General features: G+C 40.0%; 1 protein-coding gene across 1 annotated transcript; it reads left to right on the top strand.

The window, feature by feature from the left end:
* The first annotated feature begins 4,803 nt into the window (after positions 1–4,803).
* LOC580460 (zinc finger CCCH domain-containing protein 15) lies at positions 4,804–21,143 on the top strand. Its single transcript, XM_780515.5, has 10 exons — positions 4,804–4,977; positions 7,834–7,938; positions 8,400–8,508; positions 9,804–9,956; positions 12,170–12,261; positions 13,417–13,605; positions 15,838–15,984; positions 16,889–16,993; positions 17,593–17,722; positions 18,095–21,143. Exons 1-10 carry the CDS (start codon positions 4,906–4,908, stop codon positions 18,268–18,270), a joined length of 1,278 nt encoding a protein of 425 aa, XP_785608.3. The 5' UTR covers positions 4,804–4,905; the 3' UTR covers positions 18,271–21,143.
* Positions 21,144–23,036: the final 1,893 nt, after the last annotated feature.

The raw sequence follows: 23,036 nt of genomic DNA, 5'->3' as shown, positions 1-23,036 counted from the left end.
TACCGTCAGATTAGCATCCAGCCGTCTGCCTTAGGGCCCTAGGTGGGGCCCAGGGGGCAGAGCCACCGGAAGTCAAGGGTTTTAAGCATTTAATTACGGTCAGATGAGCATATTTTGATACCTGTGAAGGGAGGAAAACTGAATTCAGATAAGGATTAAGAGTCAACAACGGTACATCGAATCGTATTCTTTCTATAATAATTATTCAATTAAACGTCAAAGCTTCCGCGCTTCGCGCGGGAGGGGGGGGGGAACTGAATTCAGTCAAGAATAAGGGGGGGGGGGGTAAGCGGACACTTTTTTTTGGGGGGTCTCGAAATTTGAAAAATTGACATTTTGTTCCGTTGGGGGGGAGGGTTCACAAGAAACATACACAAAACATACACATAAAAAAACCTCAAGGGGGGATTTAACCCCCCCCCCCCCCTGCGTACGCGCCTGGCTATGATGCTGACTATGTTGACGAAATAATTCGTATATTTTAAGTCGTCGAGGAAAATGACCATTTGCGCATACGCAAGTACTATAGATAGTTTATAGGAAAAACAATTTAGCCTTCGGCCCCGGGTTAAATTTGTAGATATTGGGACATTTAATTTTGTCGGTAATTGGTGGCTACTTTTGTCGGTAATCGTTGGCCTCTACACCCCCCCCCCCCCTCCTTCACTGAAAAAGGTCTAGCGACGCCTCTAGTCTTTGGACATAGTTCTAGAACTCGTACGTCATCTTTTATTTTTAGGGGCTCCACTGGTTACCACAGTCTATACACCGTAACGTGTTCTGTTTTAAAAAGTCTGTTTGTATGCTTTCAAAATACTCAATCACTTTGGCACCTGAATATCTTAATGACGCCCTCCAAATATATACACCTTCTCATAATCTCCGCTCAACAACAAAAACTTGGAACCATAGGCCCCAGTCAAAAAAGTAGGGGGGGGCAAAACGCATTTTTGCCGCCCCAAAACGCCCCCCCCCCCTCCAAAAAAAAAAAAAAAAAAACAGTAAAGGAGTAAACATGGTTTGTATTTTTAATCCAAAAGAACGTAACAATAATAAAAACCTGAATTAAATCACATATACAATTCCATTCAAAGAAAAAGGAAAGTTCACAGGAATTAAATTTCATAAACATTGCGCATGCCACCTATACGGTATTTATCAATGGAGGTCTCTATAATAGCGATATGCACATATCGTGGACATAGTGTGCGAGAATGGGAAAGCGTGTCCGTTTTTTTGTTATAGGGGTGAGAAGATATGAGCCCCTGAACGCTGGCGTACTGATGGGAGGGATGATGTATTTCTTATTCGAAACAAGAGATTTACAAATGTTGATGTTGTGACATGATTTTCCGGGATTTTTTCTCCATTTTTTTGTAAGTCATACCTTTTTATGCGTTTGTTGGAAAATAAGAAATTCCCAAATTACAGTCAGGCGAAATACGCTTATTTAGAAGCCTTTATATCATGGTCTGCAAAGTGTGTTGGACATGAGCCCCTGAACGCTGGCGTACTGATGGGGGGGGGGGTGATGTATTTCTTATTCGAAACAAGAGATTTACAAATGTTGGTGTTGCGACATGATTTTCCGGGATTTTTTCTCCATTTTTTTGTAAGTCATTCCTTCGTACGCGTTTGTTGGAAAATAAGAAATTCCCAAATTACAGTCAGGCGAAATACGCTTATTTAGAAGCCTTTATATCATGGTCTGCAAAGTGGCTGGGCTCGAGCCCCCCCCCCCCCCCCTCTTTTTTGAAAAATTATGTTAAAGAGAAAAAGAAAGAAAGACGGAGAAAAAAATAAGTGACCTGCCAATGTCACAAATAAGGTATAAAAAATGCTCATCTGACCGTAATTAAATGCTTAAAACCCCAGAGCTTACGGGGGCTCCACCCCCAGGCCCCACCAAGGGACCTAAGGTGGGCCCCTGAATGCTCATCTAACCGTAAATCAAATACCTAAAACCCCTGAGCTTCCAGGGGCTCTGCCCCCTGGACCCCAACAAGGGCTCTAAGGCGGGCCCATGGATGCTCATCTGACCGTAGTTAATACCTAAAACCCCTGAGCTTCCGGGGCTCTGCCCCCTGGACCCCACCAAGGACCTTAAGGCGGGCCCCTGGATGCTCATCTGACCGTAATACCTAAAACCCCTGAGCTTCCGGGGCTTTGCCCCCTGGACCCCACCAAGGGCCCTAACGCGGCCCTCTGGATGCCCATCTGACCTTAATTAAATACCTAAAACCCCTGAGCTTCCGGGGCTCTGCCCCCTGGACCCCACCAAGGGCCCTAAGGCGGGCCCCTGGATGCTCATCTGACCATAATTAAATACCTAAAACCCCTGAGCTTTCGGGGCTCTGCCCCCTGGACCACACCAAGGGCCCTAAGACGACCCCTGGATGCTCATCTAACCGTAATTAAATACCTAAAAGTAAAACCCCTGAGCTTCCAGGGGCTCTACCCCCTGGACCCCAACAAGGGCTCTAAGGCGGGCCCCTGGATGCTCATCTGACCGTAATTAATACCTAAAACCCCTGAGCTTCCGGGGCTCTGCCCCCTGGACCCCACCAAGGGCCCTAAGGCGGGCCCCTGGATGCTCATCTGACCATAATTAAATACCTAAAACCCCTGAGCTTTCGGGGCTCTGCCCCCTGGACCACACCAAGGGCCCTAAGGCGGGCCCTTGGATGCTCATCTAACCGTAAATTAAATACCTAAAACCCCTGAGCTTCCAGGGGCTCTACCCCCTGGACCCCAACAAGGGCTCTAAGGCGGGCCCCTGGATGCTCATCTGACCGTAATTAATACCTAAAACCCCTGAGCTTCCGGGGCTCTGCCCCCTGGACCCCACCAAGGACCTTAAGGCGGGCCACTGGATGCTCATCTGACCGTAATACCTAAAACCCCTGAGCTTCCGGGGCTTTGCCCCCTGGACCCCACCAAGGGCCCTAACGCGGCCCCCTGGATGCCCATCTGACCTTAATTAAATACCTAAAACCCCTGAGCTTCCGGGGCTCTGCCCCCTGGACCCCACCAAGGGCCCTAAGGCGGGCCCCTGGATGCTCATCTGACCATAATTAAATACCTAAAACCCCTGAGCTTTCGGGGCTCTGCCCCCTGGACCACACCAAGGGCCCTAAGACGACCCCTGGATGCTCATCTAACCGTAATTAAATACCTAAAACCCCTGAGCTTCAAGGGGCTCTACCCCCTGGACCCCAACAAGGGCTCTAAGGCGGGCCCCTGGATGCTCATATGACCGTAATTAATACCTAAAACCCCTGAGCTTCCGGGGCTCTGCCCCCTGGACCCCACCAAGGGCCCTAAGGCGGGCCCCTGGATGCTCATCTGACCATAATTAAATACCTAAAACCCCTGAGCTTTCGGGGCTCTGCCCCCTGGACCACACCAAGGGCCCTAAGACGACCCCTGGATGCTCATCTAACCGTAATTAAATACCTAAAACCCCTGAGCTTCCAGGGGCTCTACCCCCTGGACCCCAACAAGGGCTCTAAGGCGGGCCCCTGGATGCTCATCTGACCGTAATTAATACCTAAAACCCCTGAGCTTTCGGGGCTCTGCCCCCTGGACCCCACCAAGGGCCTTAAGGCGGGCCCTTGGATGCTCATCTTACCGTAATTAAATACCTAAAACCCCTGAGCTTCCAGGGGCTCTGCCCCCTGGACCCCACCAAGGGCCCTAAGGCGGGCCCTTGGATGCTCATCTGACCGTAATTAAATACCTAAAACCCCTGAGCCTCCGGGGGCTCTGCCCCCTGGACCCCACCAAGGGCCCTAAGGCGGGCCCCTGGATGCTCATCTGACCGTAATTAAATACCTAAAACCCCTGAGCTTCCGGGGGCTCTGCCCCCTGGACCACACCAAGGGCCATTAGACGACCCCTGGATGCTCATCTAACCGTAGTTAAATAACTAAAACCCCTGAGCTTCTGGGGGCTCAGCCCCTTGACCCCCTGCCGAGGCTCATGCCCTGGACCCCACCCCAATTTACGCTTTACCTGATCGATAATACTCCACTTTGAAAAACGTTCCGCAGGACCTGAATGTAACGTGTAAGACTGGTGGTGATGCAGATTTTTCGTCTGCCCCCCCCCCCCTTCCGAACTTTTTTCTTCTCATTACGTCACTGCCCCTGGAATGCTTGCCCCCCCCCCCCCCCATCCCAAACTGCTTCCGGCGCGCCTGCTTGGAACAACATCCCCTCCATTTTAAGGAAAATTACCTGTCTTGCCCCGGGTCTTCCCACCTTCAAAAGATCCCTTAAAATTTACCCTTTTCCTCAGTATGTGAATTACTTCCTGTAAGACTGTACATTTTTGTCCTCTTTTCATATATTTGTATTAATTTTGTAAGCGCTATGGTACCTATTGTTTTTAGTGCTCCAAAATATTTTATAAGTTATTATTAATATCAATCTCATTGTTGCCACTAAAATACCAGATTGATTCCAAGGTCGGATTGGAGAGGCTATAGCTCATACCGAGCCGAGAGAACCGCTTTGATGAACTTTCGTGGAAACTTACATAGTGACTGTGACCTGATTTATTTTTATTTTACATGAAATAAGCGTAAGCCTATTTAAGTGAGACTTGACGGTTTTAAAAAAAATCATGATCTGCTTATTTGTTGAGACCCCTTTCTTCTTCAAAATCGTGAATTGAGTTTCGGCCATCATGTTATTTTGCAACAATTTGCTAAAATACAATGAATAGAAATTAAAAGTGTTGAAAAGATTCTAAAAATTCATTTGTAATTGCATCTTTATGCATACCATACACAACGCGCGCGCCCCCATTGTTACTTGTTGGTTAACTTGTCGAAATTGAGTCGACGTGCTTGGAAATTATCCTTCTGGAATTTTGTACGTTTATCCTGTATGATTTACCAAAATGCCTCCTAAAAAAGCAGCAGCAGGACCTAGTAAGAAAAATGTAGAGAAGAAGAAGGACAAAGTAATAGAGGCAAGTTCAGTTTTAGAATGGGGATTTTTATTCTTTCTTTTTTTTGGTAACGTGCGTGGTTATCGCGCACTTCATTCATTTTCGTCCATCAATGTTCATTCATTCATTTCACCGGCAACGTCAGAATTATGTGAAGGCGAGTAGGCCTATTGGTTATTGCGCCATACTTTGTCAGAATTTATATTGACGATGCACTACAGGGAAGGAATTAATTTTAATAGCTCTCGTACATTCGATTAATTTGTAGGTTCTAGATTCTAGATCTAGATCTACTTGTAGATCTAAAGTTGTAGATGGAGAATATTTTCATCCAAATGTTCACTTTCACAGTTTCAGAAGAATGTCTCGACATCTGGGCAGCGTCTCACGAAACCATCATAAACCTTAAAGGGATTGGATCGCCAGTTTCCATGTGCAGAAGGCCATAATTCGCTGACACCAGACTTGGTGGAAATACCATTAATGGGGGTACAAATTTGCACACAGCAAACCCATAGTCCAGTCAAGAATTACCCCCTAATCTCTCGGAGAGCTCAAGAGTCTTCGGGCAAATCAAAGCATTACACAAGGTCCAATGGTCATAAAACTCGAGGCTAACCCTGGTGATTGACAACACCTGTTATTGGGTAAACACCCGAACGGTGTCGAATTCCCCATGAGAGCTGACTACTCAGTGACTTTAAGTCAAAGACATATGGTTGGGTGACCAAAGTTCGACCAAAGCACATTGGCAATGCAAAAAACAGATTCTGTGATGATTTTCTTGATGCATTTTACATCGACTTTGTACAGAGACCTTCACATTATGAGCAATAAATCCTTGGGAAGACGGACAACCTAAAAAGTAGACAGTGAACTTGGGTTATTTTCCCCTGGGGAACCCATTTTTTGCATCGCCAGCGGGCCGTTTGGTAACCTGAAACCTGCAGAGTGCCGATGAAAAAAAACGTCCGCGAAAATGCAGACGATCCTCATTTTTTAGGACGCATTTTGTCTGCATTATGAGGACGATCCTCATTTTCGGACCAGCGCTCCTACTGGTGATGTGGGAACGAGACAACAAAATCTTTGAGCACCGTCGACAACAGGTCAAAATGCGACCTAAAAATGCGATAACAAATTGTGTTTTTTTTTATGTGAAAATCAGTTTATTAGAGGGATTGAAATTGAAAAAAAATTCCAATTTCTTACGCAAAAAAAAAGTAAACCTGCGCGCCTGCTTCCACTGCACCGTAGGTCTATCTGTGTTTGTGAATTTCAATGAATCTAGATCTATGGGTTTCGTAAGAATACAAAATAATTTAAAAGGGGAAAGTGGAGAGACAAAGACAGAAAAGAGCGAGAGCTCGTGTATGGCCGTCATGTCATATATAAAGGAGACACATGATAAACTTTTTAAACAAACAAATGGCATGCAGATAGGGAATTCTTCTTGGCTTGGCTTCCTCCAGTTTGGAGAACTGCAGTTAGTGCAGGTGTTGGTAGTACACATATAAAAAGGATAGGCAGGTTTACAGTGGCATCACATACATCATGTAGTGGAACGTTTAACGTGGAGGTCAAGTATGACAGTCTACAGAGAGAGATTGTGAATGAGTGAGGGGTTGATCCAGTCGGAAAGGGAGGTGTGAGAGCAGGAGCCAAGTAGCGATTGCTTTGTAAAGCATTCACCCTTCGTTTTCTTTTCGAGTTGGAATAATGGCTCTCCCATCGTCTTGGCCAGTGAGCTATGAAGTTGTCTCTGAGAGTAGTGTAGAGAGGGCACTCACATACCGTGTGGATGATTGTCTCAGTAGTTTCTCCACAGGCGCAGCAGAAGGATTTTTCCTAAACAATGAAAAATATTGTCTTATATTTGCAAAATTTAACAAGGGTATTTTTTTTGGGAAAATTTCAATGAAAAAGAGAAATTATTATCTTTTTCAAAGTTTCAATATAAAAATCGGCTTCTTATTGAAACTATGTCCCTTTTTGGAATGTTTACATATATAAAGCCCATCACAAGAGGGCAGTAAATATCATGCGCGAACTTAGGTCACACTTTTTGACAGACGTCGATAGTGGTAAGCCTTCCGATATTCTCGTCTTATCATTGGTTTGAAGTAAATACAGCCTTGGAATGTTATATAATCTGATTATATGATAAATTACGATTCTTATGACGTATGGAACACGATGTTGATCTGGATGTTTTGTAATGTGCAAGAAAAGAAAAATATCCGCGAACTTTGGTCACCCCTTCATACATGTACTGCATTAAAAGTACAAGTTCACCGACATCCCATAGACAAGCCTTTCAACGGGATGTCGGTGAACTTGTAGTAGTACTGAGTAAAGATCTATGACTGTTACATGAAACACTGCCCTGGCCTAGCCTTATGGTAATGTTTTTATGTCTGATATTGATACCACCAAGCCTTAAACAGCTCCCATACAAGCGTGCAGAGAGCCATGTAAACAAACCCTAAAATGTGTCCAAAATCACACCTTCCCGCACCCGACGAATATTGGACAGTGGCCTCGATGAATTTTATGCCACTTCTACTCCTAATTACCTCCGGATATTCAAAATCAGAGGTAAAACTAACGAAATAATAGCAAATATCTTTCCAGAGCGATACAGCTTAGTTCCCTTTTCACGTGTAGCGTGTGACTTTACGATCTCTACACAATGGTGTTGACCTCTGACTGGCACTTCCGTATAATGCGCTGTATGAGTGTTATTCAGCGCATTATACGTTAGTGGTGTCAATGCTCGAATGGAAAACGTCATTGCTTACATTCAGTTTGAACATGTAAAAATATGAACAAAGGATTTGATTGTTAAAATTTTGTTTTGTTTCTTTTTTCTCGTAGGATAAGACTTTTGGTTTGAAGAATAAAAAAGGAAATAAACAGCAGAGGTTCATCAACACTGTCACTGCTCAAGTCAAGTTTGGAAACCAGAAAGATCAGAAAAAGGTATGAGAATTATTTGTTAGCATTAATATTATGATAAATGTATCAGTAAATGATGGCTTAATATTTGACATATAAGAAAACATGAGGGGAAATTAGTCCTTAGAGTAGGTACAGGGGCCAATGAAGATATATGTACAGTTCAGAAAGCAGCATTGATTGATGATTATATTCTTATCTCGCTTTTATATTCTCTCACTTTGACTCTACATACTATTTCTCTTCTATTTTCCCCTTTAGATATCATTTTAGCTTACCATTTTGAATTTCATGTTTATGTATTATAACTATTATTGCTTTAAACAATTATTCTGTTATATATGCAGGCCTTCTGTTTTATTATAAAAATTAGTAATAGTAATTTGTTTAGCGATAACATTTTAGATCCTGAGAGATTTGTTTATGTGGATCTGATGTTGCCAAATAAGAAATTCCGCATTTATTTTCATATGTTCTTATTCAAGGCTGCTGAACTAGGGCAGAAAATTGCCAAGAAAGATGCAAAGAAAAAGGAAGCAGAGGAGCTCAACATGCTCTTCAGACCAGTCATGGAAGCTCAGAAGCTAGCAAAAGGTAGTATAGACAAATTCGGTTTCCATGATTTCCAGGAGCACCATAGTGCTTCGTCCACCATAGCCTGGGGCCATCCAAGAACATAACAAAAGATGATTCAATATCTTTTGTAATCAGACAGGTCCCTGAACCAAAGTGGGAATGTTTAAACTATTATTTAGCATAGTCTTTAGCATAGTCTTTAGCATAGTCTTTAGCATAGTCTTTAGCATGGTCTTTGTGGCCCCCAGTTAAGGTGGCTGACGTTTCCATGTTCAGCGGGTACGAATCGGTGCATAGAGATCAGGGTATGGGACCAGGCTAACTTGATACAAGGGCTTACTCAGCACTAATTTGACCACAAAATGTCCATAAATTTAATCTTTTATTGAATGTCACTGCATAAATTGTCCAAGTTACTCCATATAGTTACTGTTTTACATATCCTCATCAAACAATCGTGAATTTGTGTCTTGAAAACAACATGCATAATGCAAACATTAATGCAAGTATTTGTGATCAACTCAGCTCTCTTAGACAACTCAGCCATGGTTTCTGCCAAGTCCGGGTTGGCCTTGTGCCGACCTAGCACAGATCCCCTGCCCCTCCCCTCATCACATAGTCCTAGATCCACCCCTGTTAAAAGGATAAAGCTGTGGAAATGATCATAGTGTCTAGTTTATTTTTAAACTATACTTAAATTCAGGTATAAACTCATGACCAACTATGAACACACAGGCTTTGATATGACGTGATGCGAGCGGTAAACTCTAGTTTGCTGCATGTACTAACATGGTCATATGTTACAAATAATATGTAATTTGAAGGTACATTAGATAGATGTATTTTATTGTCGATTGTAACCCCATTGGTGTAAAGATGGTGGAAGTGGATGTCTAGGAGGTAATCATCAAGATCAAAAGTTAATAGTTAGCTGGTTGAATTGGTTATTGAACAGTTAAATGTGGAGAGCTTTCATACAGCTTACAAATTTTCCCTGCTCAAATGCTGATGAGATTTATGAGCATGTATGGATAGACTACAAATTCAACATCAGATTATACATGCCCAGAAAGAAATGGATTGCATATGTTGGATCATGCTATTGATATATGATATTATATTATTATCCTGAGCAAAGAAATGAACTTAGACAGTCAAGACACTCCTGTATGTAATCAGTTATCAGTTTGGATTAGATTCTTTGTAATAATAAGTCCTTACATGTACATGTAGGTGTATAGATTTTTTTATATAAGGAAGCATACATGTGATTTAATCCACTTTGTTTATCAATGGATGTTTTGCATTTCCAGGAGTTGACCCCAAGTCTGTATTGTGCGCCTTCTTCAAGCAAGGGTCGTGTTCCAAAGGAGACCGGTGTAAATTCTCTCATGATCTCAACATAGAGCGTAAGGCAGAGAAACGTAGCGTGTATGGTGATGGAAAAGAGGAGGAACTAGCCAATGGTAAGTTTACCTCTTCTCACTTGTGGAAATTAGTATAGGTAAATGTTTATAGAACTACACAGAATAATAATGATGATGATTAATGATTGTTTTACCTGACTGCTAAGAAAGCATGTTCATGCTTGTTAGTAAGCAACCAGAGGACCAACGGCTTTAAATCTTCTATGATGGACTTGGGAATGAGGATTAATGCCTTACTAAAGGGCATGAGCGCATTGACTTTGTTTTGAATCCGGGGTCTCCCGGTTACAAGACCACTGTTGTACCACCGAGCCATTGCGCCTCCTCTAATAATGATATAGCAAAAGGGATGTACAGATGATAAAAGAATCTTGTGTAAAGGAACGCTGTTCATAGAATCTTGTTCTGGGAAGTTGTTTAAAGCTAAAAACCAGCTATGGTCACGCGATTGCATTGTGAAAGAAACGTTGTGGAATGGATCAGAAAAGGTTGATCATCTGCAAGGTTCTGGAATCATCAAAATGATAAGAAATTTGACCCAGTCTTCGTAAAGTTACAAGCACTGTACACAGAAAGATGTATATGGGACTATACGCACATGTGCGCGACACGTGCGTTTATCTCTCACAGACCATGTAGATAAACTAATTTACCAAATATATCAATGGGTAGGCGGTTTCCCGGCAAAAAATTGTTATCATGTATTAGTCAAAACATATTCTTTCACATAAATGGTAATAAGAGCTTCCATTTCATTTCTTGAAATTGGGGCATTTCCAATACTGGTCTTTACCTTTAAAAGACATTGTGTTTTGATCAGCTCCCACTGTATGTATCGTCAAGTGTACAAAATTCCAGCTGACTAGTCTTTGTTCAACTTTAATAATATATATCTGTAAAGCGCGTTGAGAGGGCCTGCGGTCCTGAAAAGCGCTATATAAGAATGAGCTATTATTATTATTAACTTTAATGTGTCCTCTACTCAAAGTGCCTCTCTCAGTTTTAATACTGTTATCGTGTGATGTGATGATCACACTGTATAGGGACACTGATTTTCCGTTTAAAAAAAAGGCCTTTTCCGTTTCAGAAAATCTGGAATTCCGTTTCAGATGGGCTGAAAAATGGAAATTCCGTTTTGCCATAGACTTTGTACACATGAAAAAACTAAAATTCTGTTTACATAAGATTTTCATTAAAACATGAACTTGTAGGGTACAAAGTTTCTATTAAAGCCGCCATCTTTGACAAGCCACTGATAACCACTCAAAAACATACGGACGGGACTGGATAAACTTGATGCAAAATACTAGTGAAAATATAGACCCCTAGGGTCTAGGCTAGACCTACGAAAAATTATCAAATGTTTATGATTTACCAACTTCAAATTCGAATATAGACAAGCAGACTAAAGTTAGCGGAATGTGTCAGAACACTACATATTCCTGACGGAATGATACAGTAGTACCGACATCGACGAAAACATTTCAGTCTGGGCTGTCATGTCAGCGATCCGCGATCGATCGATTTTAGGCGCACATGCCAGCCCCTTTTTCGAACTGTACAATAGCGTGTGTACAATATCGCTGCACTAAGCGCCCGCTGCTGGCGTGTGTGTGCCTAGTATTACATCTACGTAATAGCGCCCCTAACGATCTTTATTGGTCCAGTGAAACAAAATGGCAGCGCCCTGTCTCCTAAGAATCTGACGAATATCGCTAAATATTCGTAATTATTAACCATGATTTTAGGCCCGATATTTTTTCACTGTATAACGAGTCACAAAAATGGTGTAAGTGTTACGATTTTCTTCTTGAAAAATGAAAAATTTTGAGGTAAAAGGGGTTTTCCACGATTTTAAGTTCGAAATTGCATTTTCCGTTTCCGTCATTTCTGTGAATTCCATCCATTTTCCGTGATCTCGGAAAATCAGTGTCCCTACACACAGGCAATGTACCCCTGATAGTCGAGGTATCATGTGTTCTAGTTGTGTGTCCATCGCGTTGACACAGTTTGTCAACCATGATTAGAGTGTTATAATTCAAAGGTGGTGTCGGTAGGTTCGCCCATCTTTATAATCAGAAGAGATATTCACTGGCAGTCATCAGTTCCAATGTAGTTCGCCAAGGTCATATTAATGTCTGACGAAAAGCTTCAGAATGTCTGTTTTCATTGCTATTCTCCAATTGTCTTTACCTCTATATTTTGTTGCCCTATTCTCAACAACAGCAATGTTTTTCTTTGCTCCTTCACAGACACCATGGATAACTGGGATGACGAGAAATTAATGGAAGTAGTCAGCAAGAAACATGGAGATGCTAATGAGAGCAAAACCAAAACAGAGATTGTAAGTTACAGAATCCTTCAAGTTTTTATACCAGTTCAAGGCACGATCCTAACTAAATGAAGGCAGAGGCATATTGGAGACGCGGTTGCATTTATTCTTTTGTTTGGGAGGGGAGCTATATTACTGGCAATCTCCTGACTTTCTTTTCACATTAATTATATTGAATTACTTTACTTTTTAGATTGATATTGAAAATTACATGAATTGCGATTATTATTTGAAGTGTACATGTACTTTCTTACCATCTGCTTACTTAGCACCTGCTTGTGCCCTTTGATTCATTGTGTAAAGCTTTTGAATAATTAATTCAAGCAATCGGCGATCATGGTCTAGATGTATACATGTAGCCCTTTATATTTCTTATAGTGCCACAGATAGTTAACATATATTGGATTGAAAAGGACCGTTTGCTATTATCCTGTGTCAGACAGGGACCAGTTCTGAAATATGGGGAAGGGGTGAAAGGTCAAATAAAGATTAGGAAAACATTTAAAAAGTGGTACCAACTGTATTTCAAATAATTCACTTATCTTTCATGAAATAGTTTCCAGTTTTGACAAGAACTATTGATATATTTTAATGAAAGAGAGCTTAAAACTTGTAAAAGTCATGGAATTCCTGACTGACCTAAAGGTTTATAATTCTGATTGCAGCATGAGCTAAATCCAGGATTTTGTTTCAGAATCTGAGGAGTGTGTGTGTGTGTGTAATTGGGTTTATGCAGACATGTATCAATCAGATATGATTATTTGCATCTGGGGACCGACCTTTAACGTCACCATCCGAAAGACGATATGTTACCGAGTCACTTTAAGGAGAGTTTCAGGTATACAGTAGGCTTGCGGGTGCACCATGTGAGAGAGGGTTGAGGAGTCCTGGAAAGGACTCTGACTCTGTAATCTTTCTTGGGGGTGTGTAGTCCTGAAAAGGACTGTTTGTTATCTTTCTTAGCTTAGAGTTCTAAGGAGAACTATAGCGCTTGGAGAGGATGAGTGGCTCGACGTTTCGAACAAGTTGACTATCCGTCGTCAGGAGTGGAGAATAGCTGGCATGCGTGACCTTAAGTCACCGGGGTGTGGACATCGGGTAGTATACTATTTTCACGAGTCGGATCCTTGTTTATATTTTTGTGTAACTTCCTTTTTCCTGTTACAGGTTTGCCGATTCTTCATTCAAGCATTGGAGAATATGAAGTATGGATGGTTCTGGTCTTGCCCAAACGGTGAGAAATGTAAATACAAGCATGCCCTTCCTCCTGGCTTTGTACTCAAGAAAGATAAGAAGAAGATGGAGGAACAGGAGGAGGATTCAAAGATATCATTAGAAGAGCTTATAGAGGATGAGGTAAGAAATAAATAGAGCAATTGATAGAATAAACTATTTTCACATTGTTAAGAAAATGAAGCTGCCCATTTTATTTCCAAAGAGTAAGACCTTACTTTTTTTTAACAATATCTTGATGTGCATCTCTCTTTTTATGCCTCCGTTACGAAGTAGCCGGAGGCATTATGTTTTCGGGTTATCCGTCCGTCCGTACGTACATACGTCCCGTTTTCGTGATCGCGTTATCTGAAGAAACTTTGGTCATGTATGTATCTTGCAGAGCCGATGAACTGATTAGATTTTGGGGACACGAGGTCACAAGGCTCATTATGTATGCAAAAACAGCTCGTGATCATGTTATCTCAAGAACCGATTGATGGATTCCTGCCAAACTTAGGTCATGTATGTTACTTGCAGAGCTGATGAACTGATTAGATTTTGGGGTCATGAGGTCAAGGTCAAAGGTCATGCGGCTCATTATGTATGCAAAAGTAGCTTGTGATCGCATTATCAATAGAACAGGTTGATGGATTCCTGCCAAACTTTGGTCATGTATGTATCTTGCTGAGCCGATGAACTGATTAGATTTTGATGTCACGAGGGCAAAGGTCAAAGGTCACAGTGTTCATTATGTATGCAAAAGCAGCTCGTGATCGCGTTATCTCAAGAACCGATTGATGGATTCCTGCCAAACTTTGGTCATGTATGTATCTTGCTGAGCCGATGAACTGATTAGATTTTGATGTCACGAGGGCAAAGGGCAAAGGTCACAGTGTTCATTATGTATGCAAAAGCAGCTCGTGATCGCGTTATCTCAAGAACCGATTAATGGATTCCTGCCAAACTTTGGTCATGTATGTATCTTGCTGAGCCGATGAACTGATTAGATTTTGATGTCACGAGGGCAAAGGGCAAAGGTCACAGTGTTCATTATGTATGCAAAAGCAGCTCGTGATCGCGTTATCTCAAGAACCGATTGATGGATTCCTGCCAAACTTAGGTCATGTATGTTACTTGCAGAGCTGATGAACTGATTAGATTTTGGGGTCATGAGGTCAAGGTCAAAGGTCATGCGGCTCATTATGTATGCAAAAGTAGCTTGTGATCGCATTATCAATAGAACAGGTTGATGGATTCCTGCCAAACTTAGGTCATGTATGTTACTTGCAGAGCTGATGAACTGATTAGATTTTGGGGTCATGAGGTCAAGGTCAAAGGTCATGCGGCTCATTATGTGTGCAAAAATAGCTTGTGATCGCATTATCAATAGAACAGGTTGATGGATTCCTGCCAAATTTAGATCATTTATGTATCTTGCAGACCCAATGAACTGAGTAGATTCTTGGTTCATAAGGTCAAAGGTCATGGGCTCATTATTTATGCAAAAATAGCTTGTGAACGCATTCTCATTAGAACTGACAGATGGATTACTATTTAACTCAGGACATCTTGCAGAGCCAATGAACTCAGTAGATTTTAGGGTCATGAGGTCAAAGATTTGGGATCCTGTATGTCAGTGAGTCGAAGAGGAAGAAGAAAAAATGCAGACTTCACAGAAATGATTATTTGGGTGTTTCCAATTGGATTTGTTAGTAAAATTCTCTCTTCAAATTTTTGCAGAAAGAAGAAGTTTACCCTGCTCTACCACATGGTATCATGTGTATCGTCTTTTGGATCTAAAAGGGCGTGAACTCTCTGCAAAAGTATAGATATTAACACCCTTAAGGGCTGTCAGCCATCAATATTATCTCCTTGGGAAATACTTCAGCATCATTTCCTTTGTAACTTTCAGACTAACAACAAGCAAATCAAGATACCAACCAGTACGATTAAATCGTATTTAGTACGATAATAAGAGTGAAATACGATAATACGATATATCACCTCTTAAAATACAATTTTTCATCATTCAACAACAACAACAAATAAAAAGCCCGTAAAACATACGGAATCGCATAGAAACATGTACAAGTAAACCCCAACCAAAACTTTGCTTAACTATTTTTTCATTAAATTTTAATGAAAGAGCAAACATTTTACTTGACCACTCTTACCAGTATAACATTTTTCTAACATTTTACTGGCCCAGGGCCAACGCGCTAGTGGTAGTGTCGAGTTTTCATGAAAATCTGATTTTTCTCTCCAAATTATGATGATTTTTTTTTAAGGATACTCAGTCTGTTTCTTTGTGTCAAGAGGTTGGCATCTCTGAATATTATGTTACCTCTTGATATTATGTATGTCATTTTTCAGAGGAATAAATTAACTGGTAACCTGACTAAGATCAACCTACAAACCTTCATGCAATGGAAGAAAAGGAAGATAGCTGAGAAGGTGGAAAAGCTGGAGGCAGATCAAAATAAGAAACGAAATGAACTCAAACAAGGCAAATCACTTGGGGTAAGTAAAGCGTAATCATTTCGGTTTTTAAGAAATAGGTCAGCGTATACGTATGGTTTTGCTTCAACTTTCAGCTATTTACGATTTTAGTTTTGATATTGGTCCTAAATAAGGTGGGTTTATGCATATAATAATCGGGCACTGCCAGAAGTACGCCAACATCCCAGTGAAACAGATGTATTAAACTACCACATGTTACAAATTACAATGGGATGACAATGAACTTGTTCTTATAACTGTTTCATGAAAAGATGACTAGTTTGATACAACATTTTGCAGGAGTTTCAGTGATATGGGGAAAACAAGAGTCAATTTATACCTTGGCCAGGTGTTACTAGTAACTTTCTCTTATGAATTTTGATCATTTCACTCTAACAGAGTGAACTAATTTTGCAGCTGTTAATAATTTTGAATGGATTTAAGTGATGAAGGCCATAGTCATAGTCAAATGGTTGACATACTTGACTGGAGATGCGAAGATCATGGGTTTGATCCCTGGCATAGCAGTCATGTCCTTAAGCAGGCTCCTTTCCACCCAGGTGTTAAATGTGTACCAGATGGATGCAAACAGTATTGTGGTTGGAAGAGCCATGTGCAGGCAAGCCTGAATGAATCAGATGAGGAGGATACTATATCTGTAAAACACTTTGAAACATATAAATCCAAACTGTTATTGACTTCGTCTTAAAGCCCATCTGCACTAGTTTGGCCAGGGGGGATTGAACCTCCCTTTAGGTCACTGACAGGTGGTTATCTCATCAAATCAGCTCTCAATTAACATGAGAAAAAGAGGATCATGGGGGACTAACAGGCACCGATTAAGCATTGTTTGCTGTATAGAGGGCGCAAGTAGCTATTAGTAGTGCAGTGGGGCTTTAACATACCTTCTGATTGGAACCCTTAGGTTACAGGACGTGAGCTCTTCTCATTTAAACCTGAGATGGTCGGTGAAGATGACGATGAAGGAGACGTCTTTACTTACAAACGAGAAGAGGAGGATGATGAAGAGGTAAGCATTCCGTCTTCCTTGAAACATTGATTACAAACAAAATGCTGCATTTAATCATAGATACCTTCATAACTTATGACAAATCACATCGAACGACAAGCACAAGTACCCATACTGGATCAGATTCCACATGAAGTTGGGTTACGTCATGCCATTACATTGTAAAAGCAACTGTCTAGAAGCATTTTATAAAGGTTGATTTTGTAGTAAAAAATAATTTGTGTTATTTTCTGGGGTTTGAACTCAACAAGATAAAAAGAATTGAGTCAATTTTGCTGAAAGTCATATGCACTGTGCACAGAAATGACTATATGGGACTACACGTACATGCACCATGAAAGTGTGGTCCAAACTTTTCAGCTATTCTCATTTGTTGTCGATATGAGGCCACTCGTAGCACAATCCTTTTCAGGATACATTTATTCTATTTTCTTCTACCACACTGACATATATAAGGAATAGGAAATCTTACAAATCATTTTCAATCATAACTCAACCTTCTCGATTTTGCTTTACTCATAGATGATATTTATGATAGTATTTTGAAAGAAAGATTTCTAGTTGACTCTTCCTCTCATTGTTATCTGTACACCCAACAGGATCCAGTGAATGTACAAGAAGTGAGTATAGAAGCATTTGCGGCCTTAGCGATGGAGGTTGATACGTCTTCTTCACACATCACCAGTAGACTTGATGCTCCTCAGCCCGCTGTTAATGGCCATGAAGATGGTAAGTGTGTCATCTTCCCTTTCAAGCTTTGCCATTATTCAAATATTTAAAGCTAAGTATGCTATTAATTGTATAAAGTATTCATATCTCCCCGTTCCTGAAATCGCTTGTCTTCTTTGCCCTGTAAGAGGATCATAATGAACATGATTTACCATAAATGCATTATTTAGCACTAAGTTTAAGTCATACTTTTTAAAAAAGGAATGTTTCTGCTAGATCTCATATGCCATGAATCATTATCAAATTCTTGTGATACTTGCCTAGTTTAGGCAGATGTTAGCTACCCCTTTATATTCCAACTCAGTGTGAATAATTGACAGGGCTCTTTATAGGTATGTAATATTCATGAACTCTCTTTCTGTCTGTCCATAGATGAATCGGGTAAACTGGATCAAGCTGCTGCCATACTCCCTGACGAAGAACCAACGTTAGGTGCCATCGCAGCAGCAGAGGGCGCTCTAGCAAACGGAGGTGATATCGACATCGATGAAGACCTGTTTGGTGCGGAATGCGACATTGAATTAGATGAAATTGACCTCGACGATTAAACTTCATGAAATTGACCTCGACGATTAAACTTCATGAATTTGACCTCGACGATTAAACTTCATGAATTTGACATCGTGTAACAATGCCTTTTGAATATCATGAAACCAGCTATAAGGAAGATTCCAGCATCATCGGTGATAGCCATTATGAAAGAAAGGACATGGACGACTCCTACCTTACTGTATCTTGTCAAGTCATCAATGACCCTTGACCTATACTGTATGGTTACAGGCACAAGATCTCAAGAGACATCACTACCTTAAACAGTGAGCCTTAGTCCCAGGGTGACTAGGATAACTCTATTTGTAGTTTGAGCCACATCTCTGCGCATTAATGGGAAATGGGGTCCCGTGATGGGACCAACCCCTGGACCCTTCAAAATTGAATATGAAGACTTCTGTGTGTAATCTGAACTGCTTATCAACTAACAAGACCCCCTCCCATCAATCCAGAATGTTGAGATAGACTGCTCTTGGAAAACAAGGAAAATCAGTCTGACAGATGTGTGGTCTTTGTTTTTTCATGTGGGTTTTTCTCCCCACTGAGAAAGATCGTGATCGTGACTGGCTCATCCGCAGTCATATTGACTGTTATGCATGATAATGAGTTCAAGCTACAGTCACTGATCGGTTGCTACCCTAGTTAATTAGAAGTTAGGCACATAACAAGGTATTATCGCACTTCAAATGATAACTTTCTTTAATCCAATTTTTAATTTCAAATTTGTTGCTGAAAGTGCTCATTTGTCACTATGGAAGGATTTGATTTATTTGCAATGATAATCACATGGAATAGGGAGGGGTTGATATTTCATTAGAAAGAATAAGTGTTGCCAATTTCAACACCTACAGGTAACTCAAAGGTTTCCTCACGGTGCAAATTCTCTGAATAAGCATCTAAGCAGATATCTTATCTTTGTTCAGGAAAAATTTATTTGAACTCTGAAGAGCATTGGAATGTTTTAAATATTATTCAATCTGGTTTGGTATCTTTTATCAAATTTAATATCTTTTATCTTGTATTGAAAATCAAATGAACTGTGAAAAGTTTTACTCATACGTTTATGTATACAAATCAAGAACTTAATAAATGAGCAGAGAAAATATCTATCGAGGTAAAGCTGTAAAGTAAATCCTATTCGCCCTTGCATAATGATTCTTCTTCGTAAATTAATTATTAAATGTAAAACACATGGTATTGTAATACATGTAGGTTTTAGTTGTTTGCTGCAAGACTGGTTACCATATACTTCACCTGACCTAGCACCATGAATATACTCAACTAGAATATTGGATCATGTCCAAGAATATGATACACTGTACATGTAGGTAAAGTTTTGAGAAGAAAATGTTTGTGCATTATATGTACATGTAGATGGCTTTGCACTCTTATGCAGGGTAGTCACATTCTCTTTTCTCAAATAATTACCAAACATTTAGAATTGAATTTGTTAAGCTCCATTTTCCTCATTGAAGTAATTCAGAGCATGGAAAGAATGTAACCTTTTTAGGCCAAAACTTGTTTGTCATAAAACAATTGAGCTGCTTGTGAAATTATACTGAGAAATGATAATCACCAGTCTTCCAATGTGCATTGTTCAAGTACTGGTAAATGTATCTGATTTCTCTGTCCCTTGATAGAAAAGTCTTGATAAGTTGGCAATTTCTACACAGGAAGCATGACATAAGAAAAGAGCTAATAATGTGGTCTTAAAAAATAAGATATGTGTACCTGTAATCTTAAAGAGAAGGTTGAGTTCTGGGGAGAGGTGAAAAACAATTTGTGAGCTTTTTCATTGTTATTATGCAAGTGTGGAAGAACAGCAGAGAAAAAGTGTTCCCTAAAAAGCATGGACTCTTCAAATGCCTTCATATTCTGAATATGGCACGTACACTGTAACAGCTTAAAAATGAGGACCACATTTTTATGCCACATGAAAGTGTAATCCCATATACACCTTTCTGTGAACAGTGCTTGTTACTTTTACCATAACTTGGCCAAATTTCTGATAATTTTGATGATTCCAGAACCTTGCAGAACCTTGCAGTACACGCCAATACATGCTACATGATCAACTTTTTCTGATCGATTCCACACCGTTTCTTTCACAATGCAATCGCATGACCAGAACTCAACTTTAACTTTAAACAAGTGAAGCCACATAATATATGTGCAGAACTTGTATAATTATACCATAAGAGTAATGTCATCTATTGAAAAATTAACTGTTGTATTTGCATGTTATTCTTTGATGCTTCTTTAAGATTCATTAATTATTCAACTTTTCTTCATTTTCTTGTTCTAGATCAGGGCTGTGTCTTATAAGCAGTTTTAATTAATCGCAACTATGTACATAAGAGTAGGAGACTGTAAACTTGCGAATGATTGGAGGACTTGGGATTGATTCAGATCAGTTGCAAGTCTTAATGAGTGACACAGGGCCCTTTTGTCCAATGAGGCATATATTTGTCTTTTGGTAAGCCAAAATGTTAATGAAATCCTGGAAAGATAGCATTGTTATACAATGCCATCAATGATTATTATTATTTAACTCTTTTTATATATTTGTTTTCTCTTTGGCTATAAAGCAGAGTTTGCAAATGTGTTTACCTTAAAGTAATATTTCCCTGTATGATATATCGTGCCCTTGGATGATGTATGCACCGACGCTGCAAATTTTTAATTTCATGTGTATTTTACAATCATAATGATAATATGCAGTGCATGCATCACACAGATTACTCCACCACACATACAGGTTGACCAGTCATGAAAGTCAATGCTTGATTAAATTGAATGTATTGATAATATCTGGCTTCAAGTTGAGTTGACGTGTGGAATTTAAATAAATACAGATATATATGTACATGTAGAAGAGTTTGTTTTGTGCTTTATTAGTATTAGGAGAGATGAAAGTAAATACATGTGCTTAAAATGAAACATGTAGAAAGAAATTAATTTTTAATGCAATCTCCCATGTCTCTACCCCCCCCCCTCTCTGTCTGTGTGTGTGTGTGTGTGTGTGTGTGTGTGCGTGTGTGTGTGTGTGTGTGTGTGTGTATCTCTCCCCCTCTACCTATATGTCTGTCTACCTCTCTCTATCCATCCCTATACCTGTCCCTATCTGTCTCCCTTTCTCACAAACACGCTCACCCACTCACACACTCTGACATTGGTTACTCTTTTTAGTCTGGTCTGTAGGATTGTCTTGTTTGGTTTGTTTTAAATTCTCTTCCACTTATTGGGGACTAATTAGTATTCAGGGTATGCACTTAGTTTGACCATGGACCATGTTTTGACTTGAGCTATAATATGGATTTCCATGTTTTTTATTTCATGTATACAATATTCAATCTATTTTGAATTAATCAATGAATATGCAGAAAGAACAGACGAAAATAAATTAATATCTGATTACAATAATGTGGGCGTTTATCATCGAGGCCGAAGTGATTCCCCTCAGAATTTAGTCTGCATTGTCATCTTTTATTCTCTTACAAAATTTTATTTCTCTTTGCTGAATAAACAAAGAGATATAATCTGTGTCTTTATTCGTACTTCCTCCTTATCTAATGTAAAATATGGAAAGAACGTAGAACATTCTGGGGGCTACGTACGAGTTTTAATCCTCAAGGGGGAAGGAAGATGAACGTGATTGTACCGGGACAAACATTTAGATTGCAGTTCACTGTGGGAAATATAGGATAAGTGGGGGAAATGTGATTTATAAGCAAGAGAAAGAGTTGATGCTCCAGGTCCTGGGAGGTACAGAGAATGTGGGAAATAAAGGGGAAAAGGTTAGGTGGTGAAGAATCGGGGGAGATAAGCGTAATAGAGGGATAAAGAGTGGAGAAAGGGAAGGGGAGAGATAAAGAAAGAGGAGTGAGTGATAGAGAAAGAGCGAACAAAAAAAGAGGTAGGGAAGGAGAGAGATAGAGAGAGAGAGACATACAGGCAGAGAGAGAGGGTTGATTTATGACATTTTACCAAAAGTTGCTCTTGGAGAGCCGAGACCGAGCTCTCAAATCTTACCCGACATTGCAACAGCTCCTGTATATACAGCTATTATTACACATAAGAAATCAATTCAATAATCCTTCACCTAGGGATCTGGGGAGAAACATCCCTAAATCTAAAGATTTCTATTATGAGACATTGACGGATCTGAAAGTACACCGGCTCACTGTTGGTCGTCAAAACTTGGATGACGGCAACGTGATTCTAACATTTCCTGTTCTTGCTCTCTCTGATAAAAATGTTCACAATTATCTTTCTGCACTGTATCAACTGTATTGTGAAACCTGTCAAGATTCAAGGTGTGATGCGGACAACAAAAAAATACAGCTGAACATCAAATAGTAAGTACATTTTAATCCATAATGATGTCACTGACAAATTTTCCTAGACCTATATAAATCAATGTTTCATACTACACTGGCATGTGCATATGCTTTTATTAATAGCATGAACTGATTAGAGACAACGCTTGTATATAACGACAGATCAATAATATAGCACGTCTATTGAGCATTAAGTATACAGTAAATGCGTGAGACCGTATATAATATCCCAGATAATAGCAAATAAACTGCAATGCAACATAATACGTGTATGTATGTGTTCAGGTAGTTTATATCATTTGTATGGATCAATCAATTTAATTTGTCTTACCAATGTAAAGCGATATATTCAGGGTAACCTAATAACTATATTTTATAAGATTTGAATGTTTTTACGACCATCTTGTTCATAATTTTGTAACTGA

The sequence above is a fragment of the Strongylocentrotus purpuratus genome, unplaced genomic scaffold (assembly GCF_000002235.5).
Source record: "Strongylocentrotus purpuratus isolate Spur 01 unplaced genomic scaffold, Spur_5.0 spur5_scaffold_7, whole genome shotgun sequence".
NCBI lineage: Eukaryota > Metazoa > Echinodermata > Echinoidea > Camarodonta > Strongylocentrotidae > Strongylocentrotus > Strongylocentrotus purpuratus.
This window is presented reverse-complemented; position numbering and strand designations above follow the sequence as displayed.